Source organism: Corylus avellana, chromosome 6, assembly GCF_965113065.1.
Source record: "Corylus avellana chromosome 6, dhCorAvel1.hap1.2, whole genome shotgun sequence".
Classification (NCBI taxonomy): Eukaryota; Viridiplantae; Streptophyta; class Magnoliopsida; order Fagales; family Betulaceae; genus Corylus; species Corylus avellana.
The window spans coordinates 20,890,545-20,898,376 of NC_142495.1; the positions used below are offsets into that span (position 1 = coordinate 20,890,545).

The 7,832-nt window shown below is 36.4% G+C and overlaps 2 protein-coding genes across 2 annotated transcripts; both read left to right on the top strand.

Annotated features, from left to right (window-relative positions):
• Positions 1-2,556, top strand: LOC132187177 (Putative thiol-disulfide oxidoreductase DCC). Its single transcript, XM_059601396.2, has 5 exons — positions 1-526; positions 675-732; positions 1,652-1,759; positions 2,098-2,190; positions 2,304-2,556. Exons 1-5 carry the CDS (start codon positions 349-351, stop codon positions 2,383-2,385), a joined length of 519 nt encoding a protein of 172 aa, XP_059457379.2. The 5' UTR covers positions 1-348; the 3' UTR covers positions 2,386-2,556.
• A 3,156-nt stretch (positions 2,557-5,712) lies between these two features.
• Positions 5,713-7,729, top strand: RBL5 (RHOMBOID-like protein 5). Its single transcript, XM_059602694.2, has 5 exons — positions 5,713-5,999; positions 6,276-6,439; positions 6,532-6,695; positions 6,784-7,040; positions 7,456-7,729. The coding sequence occupies exons 1-5, from the start codon at positions 5,713-5,715 to the stop codon at positions 7,517-7,519; spliced, it is 936 nt and encodes a 311-aa protein (XP_059458677.2). The 3' UTR covers positions 7,520-7,729.
• Positions 7,730-7,832: the final 103 nt, after the last annotated feature.

Below are 7,832 nucleotides of genomic sequence, written 5' to 3' on the forward strand. Positions count from 1 at the left end.
CAGGCCTCTCTGCATGTACATGTGTTTTTGGTCTGGGCCCTGATATTGTTGGAATTCCAGTGGCGTTTGAATTCCCATGTGGCACCAAATTTATGAAGCCACGTCAACTCAGAGCAAAGGGTTGATTAATCATCCCTTGATTAATCACCCTAAAACTTCACACACTATTACTAAGAAAGCCATTCCCGTAATTCCATGCAATACACTTCATAGGCTGATACTTTAGGATGAAGGGACATCCTGTAATTATGAAGAACTTCAAGGCTGATTGTCTACAAAAAATCTGGCAATTACCCGAATTCGTAATTTCAATAGCTGAAGCTCACGCACAGTCTCCGACTCTTTTTCATGGCGCTGCTGGCTCCTGGTGGCTCTGCAAGGATATGCGTGCCACGCCCTGCGCACGTTAGACAAAGAGGCGCTACGTTTGCCACTCTATCTCCTCCTCGAGGCCATGCCGGCGACTGGGTTGAAGCAACTTCGAGCTTTTTCGAACAAGACACGAGGCCCATCATGTTATTTGATGGTAAGGCTCAGTTTATCTAACATTCTCTACCTGGGATTCTGTACAGATTATGTTATGGGGGCAATGGCTGCCAGATTTTAAAAGTAATTCTGCCAAGTTTTCCCTTTGGTTTATCAAGTAAACGTGTCTGCTAAATTTGGTTTGACAGGTGTATGCAACTTATGTAATGGGGGTGTGAGGTTTGTGCGCCGAAATGATCGAAATGGGTCAGTGTTTCTTTTCGTCCTCTTTTAATTAATACTAATTATAATGCTTCTCAAATGTTTCTCAACATCATTAACACCTGAAATTTGGTCTTGTGGCTCATAAAGATTTAATATTTGGGGGCTAAATAATGGATTCTACTTTTGATAAGTGGATTTATATGTAATGTGATGGAATTGGTGAAGTTTGGCCCATTTTACTTTGAAAATTTATAAGAATGAAGGAATTCTTCAGGCTGAACGGTTCAAAATCATCATATCATGATGGTTTTTAGCATTGGACAAGTACCTTGTTATGAGATTTGTTCTGCATCTTGCACCAAGTAAAAGCTCAGTCCTCAGGGGGTAACTCAATCGGCTGTGAATCATGCCTCATTCTGGGTCACTAGTTCGAATCCCCTCCCCTTTTCCTTGTGTGGATATGTCAACAAAAAAAATAAAAAAAATGTAAAAGCTCATCCTGAAGATCTTGGTTAAGGTTCATCCTGAAGGAAAGTATGATATGGATTTCAGCAAGAACATTGATATCACAAAAATCACTTAAAATAAGCAGAGCTTCTCTGGGTATGATAATTATGTGCTGCACACGTTATTGCCTAGTAAGGTAGAGATGAAGGAAGTCTGATGCATAACAAATTACCATGACTTATTATTGCACTTTGGATTTAAATGTTGAGTTAAGAACCTTAATTTCATTAAAGTATTTGCCATTTCAACCATTTTGAAGTAAATTCTTACTAAAGATGTATCTAATAAAGTATGAACTATACTGAAAAGATAGATAGAGAGTGATTTCCCCACAAGGAAAGAAAAGATAATGCACTTTCATACTTTTTATGAATATGGTTTCCTTGCGACATTTTTAGGCTAAGTTTTACCACTCAAAATCTGTTCATTTGCTTGTATATCTCAATATTGGCAGGAGTATTAGGTTTGAAGCTCTGCAAAGTGAAGCAGGCAAGAACTTACTTAGGAGGTCAGGAAGAGCTCCTGATGATATCTCCAGTGTCGTACTTGTTGAAAAGGATAGGTTTGTATAACATGTTCAACATGTCTTTAAATTTGATAAATCAAAATCAAGTTTCTGAGCATAGCTGCCATAATTCAGTTACCAATCATAAAATATTCTATAGTAGTTCATTTGATAGTGAAGGCAATGCATAGGAAGAAAAGAATAGTTTCTAAACTTTGAGGATTCTTAACCGACTGATAATCCAAATTTCCTTCAGTGGTCCTGCCTCTTATCATCCATCAAATGGATTGCTACAGAGTTTTTTCTTGTAAAAAAGAGGTTATAATTTATAACATAGGAGATGGACCTAAAGATATATTTTGTGAAGAAAATTGAGAAACCATGGTGGATTTCAGGTCATACATCAAGTCAGAAGCTGTGCTGAAGATAATGGAATACATAGACTTACCCTTCCCCCAGTTAGCATTTTTTCTACAGTTTGTACCTCTGTAAGTACTATCTTTCCAGTTTCTGTTACGGTTTCTTTGTCACTTCAGATTTGAATCTAATCGAAGCAGCCGGAGATGCTATATTATTTATCCATTGCCATGGATCACTGCAGGTTCATAAGGGATTTTGCATATGATAATGTGGCAAACAATCGTTACACAATTTTTGGCCGCTCAGAATCATGTGAGATATAAACATCTTTACTCATCATTGTACTTGGCATATGTTCTATATATCATAAAGTCCAGAATAAGGTTCCTCCGTTTGGTGAACTATTATATGTTTTGTCGGACTAGAATGAAGATGTAATCATGTTTACCAATTGAACTTTCTGTGTATATTATGTGGCTTTTCTTTTCAAATTACTTGATTTGTGTTGCTAGCCAGAAGAGAAGGAATAAATGAACGATATGACGACAATTTTCAAATCTCAAATAGTTGTAAGCCTATAATTTTCCTTTTCATTCCCCTCTATATTCTTGTCAATCAAGGAAAAAAAAAAAAAAAATAGAAGAGGTTTGCTTTTGTAGTTCCTCTCCGTGGTAGTTTAGAGAAAATAGTTAATTTGTTTCAGACGTGTAAATAATGCTTGAAGTTGATTATTCGTCTTCTTTAAATTGTAATGATCAAGATGAATAATATTTGTTTTACAAAGGATCTCTTTGATATCACTGCCTTAAATAAAAAGGATTGATATTTCTTTCTATTTCTCTTATCTAGGGGCAGAGCCCCTGCTAGAAGCTCATTTCTTATAGTATGCATCTCTCACATGCTAAAACGCTTTTCTTTGTCAATTATTCCTTTCTGCCTCTGCATAAATTCCCAAATCTATTTCGACAAGATATTAATATAACACAAAAGCATACTAATGAACTCACAAGGTTTTAGAGATTTGGGCAAATTCCTTTCCCTCTCCTCAATGAAATCCCCCCATCTCTCCCGTGAGCTTCCTATCTCCTAGTGAAAGCACTCTCCCTCTCCGCTTTGAGAGTCCCGGGGAGAGGGCGGAGCTTTTCCTCCTTTCTCCCCAACTTCGATGTTCAAACCGACACACGAGGTCTCAGCTTTTCTCCGCCTTGCGAGAAGGCTGTCTTTCCTAGCCTTACGGCCAGTTGTTTGGTTTCAGGCTTACAACCCACCTTTGGCAAATTTGTAAGAGGCTTAATGCCCATCATTCTTGCTGCTTTCTCTAGGCATTGTATGCATGTTTTGGGGTTCCATTCCTCTACCTTTGCTCTCCTTTTCTGTTTATGAAACTTTACATTGCTTAGAAAATATGCGTGGATGCAGATCTGTCTGAGGGCAAATATCATATATGTAAAATTTCTTTTTTCAAATAGCATTGACTAACCCTAAAGCCTCTAGCAATGGATGCTTATCAAAGGCTTCAACTTGAACCAGAACTTGTGTGTAAGTGCATATAAGTGTCAAAATTAGCAAACTCGATCTCTTACTCAATACAACGACATCTTTGTTACATGTGATATGCAAGTAGTTAGAGAAAAATTAACCTTAGCATTCACACTAGATAAATATGGAGATAATAAAATCTGAACCACTTAATTTGAAAATAATGGCTAGGATTTAAAGAACTTTGCAAGGCTGGGTTCTCTAACAACTCTAGAAGATCTTCAACTTTGGAGGACCTCTAGAGGATTTGTCCCTGATAGATTGTGCTCCCAACTTCCAACTACCTTTCCAAAGCATTACAGTGTGCTAATTATAATGGCTCATAGTATTTAATGTGGTGTATTTTGAGAGAAAAGAACACAAGGAGTTTTGAAGTTTGTGAAACTGGATATTTAAGAGTGTTTTTTTTTTTACACTTGCCCTTTTAATAAATTTGAATAAATTATTTATCAAAAAGTCAGAGAAAGGGAAGTCCTATGGGAAGGCCAACTTGGCTTTAGAGGAAGAATTAGATGAATAGGAAAAAGGCCAATCTTTTTCTTCGGCAGCCAACCAGACTAAAACAACCACAAAAACGTCAATGATATTTAAAGGTCCAAGCATGGCAGAGTTCATCACGTCCCATGTTAATAGGCTAGAAAGCTTTATGACTATGGTTAAATTAACAATTTCTTATTAACTTAAACTTTTAATATAATTAGTAATTTAACATGATATCAAAATGAAAATCTTGAATTTGAACCTTGTTTCCGTCGTTGACCTTACATTTCAATTAAATATTTAACGTTTAATTTCTTGATTTGCACACAAATGTCATGAGCAAAATCATTTTTTAGGCTTGTTGATTCACTCAGGTTATCAAGAATAAAGGCATCAACAATTGGTTGATTTAAAAGAAAATCCAATAGTTAAAATGACGAGAAATATGTCTTTAGAAAACAAAGCCACAAGTTATTTAATTAGCTTTGTTGTTGAGGTGCAATAGGGCCATTCAGCTAACGTGGATAGTCCTTAAAATGTGCCTTGAGGGGTGTGATTTTCGAATGTTATAAAAGGTCTTCACTTCTCTTATTAGAACTAATTAATTTTCATATGAGATGGTCAGAGGAGCCTAATTCAATAATGATATTAGAGTAAGGTTCACTTTGTGAATGATTAATCTCCTGAGTGTAATCTTTGACTCCACATCAAATGTATTAATCTATGGATCCTAATTCTCTTTTCTCCTTGGATGAATCTAACTATGTCTTTTGGAAGATTCATATGAGAGCATATCTTAAATCAATAGACGTTTGGACTATTGCCGAGTTTGAATGAAAACGCTCTAGACTGGCCAATGGCTAAATGGACTAGGGATAAAAGTAGCACTTATATTAATGGGAATGAAGGCAATAAATTCCATCTTTATACCACTCACACCTAAAGAATTCACACGAATAACTCTGTGTGAAATTGCCAAGGAAGCGTGCAATACTTTGAAAATTACGCATGAAGGAATAAAAATTGTCAAATCTTCAAAACTTCAAATACTAATTTCCAAATTTGAATAACTTAAGATGCAAGAAGATCGATAAAACATTCTTGAAGAGAGGTCAATTACTTGGCCCTTACTGACTCCTATGAGAGTTCTTATGAGCCGATAATTATACATCTTTAAACATGCAAAATTCATTTGATAGTGAGTTTGAGGAGGAGAATGACCTTCAATTGAAATTTTTTTCAAGTTAACCAATATTTAAAGCTACACCAAACACTCGTAAATAAAGAAAATATTTTCCGTCGAAACAAACAAAGCTTTAATCTCAATAAGGCACATAGAATATGCCTCCCCTCGCATGCTCAAAAAAAAAAAAAGAAAAAAAAAGAAAAAAAAAGTAACTGAATAAAGGTAATTAATGTATGTAAACTTGACTACTTTTATTAGCGGGAAAAGTACCTAACATAACTGTCAAGCCAGCAAGACCCGCTCCTTTGCCATCCCATTCCCATACCGCCCTATTTGTCTCTCTCTCGAACAATTGGTTCACATTAATAACGCATCTCTGATCACCGCCACGAATTGGCGTCGGTGCAGTGTTCACTAGCTCTACTCTCCTCCCCCATTGACACCTATGGGGAAGCGGCCTCCACCGCCGTGTGACATTGAGTGTGGACCCCTCAAAGCTCGGCCACCGCCACCGCCGTCACCATATTTTCACCCTCCAGCCCCTGAGCCATGGTTCTCCTGGCTTGTCCCCCTCATTTTTGCTGCTAATTTCACCATCTTCGCGTACACCATGTACGTCAATGATTGCCCAGCCCACACCGGAGAGAGCAGGTGTCTGTTGGGCACATACTTGGGCAGATTTTCTTTCCAACCCTTGAGAGAGAACCCGCTCCTTGGCCCTTCCACCACCACGTAAGAAGTTAATTTCATCCACATTTTTTTTCTTCTTTTTTTTTTTTTTTTTTATTCTAGATTTTAGATTTTTCTTATATGGGTTTTCGTTAATTCATTTGTTGTATATATATCTTGAGAATTTGAAAATGGGTTTCTTTTATTTCGTCCTATTTGACAATTATATATGAAATTGGGCAAACCCTTTAATTTTAGCTTAATCAAACTAATTATTATATATATATATATATATATATATATATATATATATATATATATAACTTGATCATTATACAGGCTGATACAACTAGGGGGGCTTGAAAAGAAATTAGTGGTGGAAAAAGATGAAGGATGGCGCCTCTTGTCTTGCATGTGGCTTCACGTTGGAGTTGTCCATTTAGTTGCTAACATGTTTAGCCTTCTGTTCATAGGAATCCGGCTTGAGCAGGAATTTGGATTTGGTAAGAACTTATTTTATATATATATATATATGATCAGGTTATGTTTAATGATGATATATCGATCATCGATCAGTTTTCATCTTATTTGGCAGTGAGGATCGGAGTCTTGTACCTACTTTCTGGTTTTGGTGGAAGCTTGTTATCTGCTCTTAATTCTAAATCATCAATATCAGTGGGTGCATCTGGTGCACTTTTCGGGTTATTGGGAGCCATGCTTTCTGAGCTTCTCACTAACTGGACAATCTATGCAAACAAGGTACCATTTTCTGGTTAATTTGTTGAGTACTATATATATATATTAGTTTGTGAGAAAAGGTGTTAAATGTAATTATAATATTGTTCAGTGTGCAGCACTTGTAACTCTGGTAGTGATAATTGCCTTAAATCTGGCGGTGGGGTTTCTTCCTCGTGTGGACAATTCAGCTCACATTGGAGGATTTGTGTCAGGATTTCTACTTGGCTTCATTCTTTTAGTCCGTCCTCAATTTGGATTTGTAAGCCGCAAATACATTCCTCCTGGGTATGATATCAAGCGTATTCCCAGGCACAAGTGGTATCAGTACCTTTTCTGGATTTCAGCTTTACTCCTCTTGATTGTTGGGTACGTAATTAAACTAATTTCTTCCTTTTCTTTATACAAAAATGGTGCATGCATGTAATTTCAAGTAGGGCTAACAAGTTTTTACACGATCCGCAAATCCGATACAAAATTATAGAGTTAGGATTTAGCATAAATGAGTTCGGGTCATAAACCGGTTGACCTATTTGACTCGTTTATGAAATTATATATATATTTTTAATTTATATAGTAAATACATGTTGAAAACTTGTCAAACTGGTGGTCGTGTTCAGGTTTACCCTTAAAGGATCAAACGAATCATCTTGTACCCGACCAACCAACCCATTTTGCCAGCCATAATTCCAAGCTAGTGTTTACTTTCTGAAATAACAATGAAAATCACCATTGAGACAATATATAAGCTAACCTTTTTTTATGTTTTTTTTTTGTTTACCAGGTATGGGTATTGCTGTGTTATGCTGTTTAAGGGTGGGACGATGACGTATAGTTTGTCTTTATAGATCGAGCATCCATCAGACGTTGAATGCTTCTGTGAATCTAATTGTTGTATCCATCGATCGATCACCACAAATGTTTGAATATCAGATGATGCATATGTATGTGTTTGTAATTCATCTACAGATCTACTACTGTTTCTGTTTCTTTCTTGGGGGCATTATTTAATATTTATCTATATTCCCATGTAAATGTAGACATCTTTATTGATGTTTGTTAAGGATAATTCCCACGTACACCAACCAACAACGGCGGTCGTCTCTATCGATCCAAGGAATCAGAAGATCATAATTCGATCATGAAAATTCAAAATTCTTG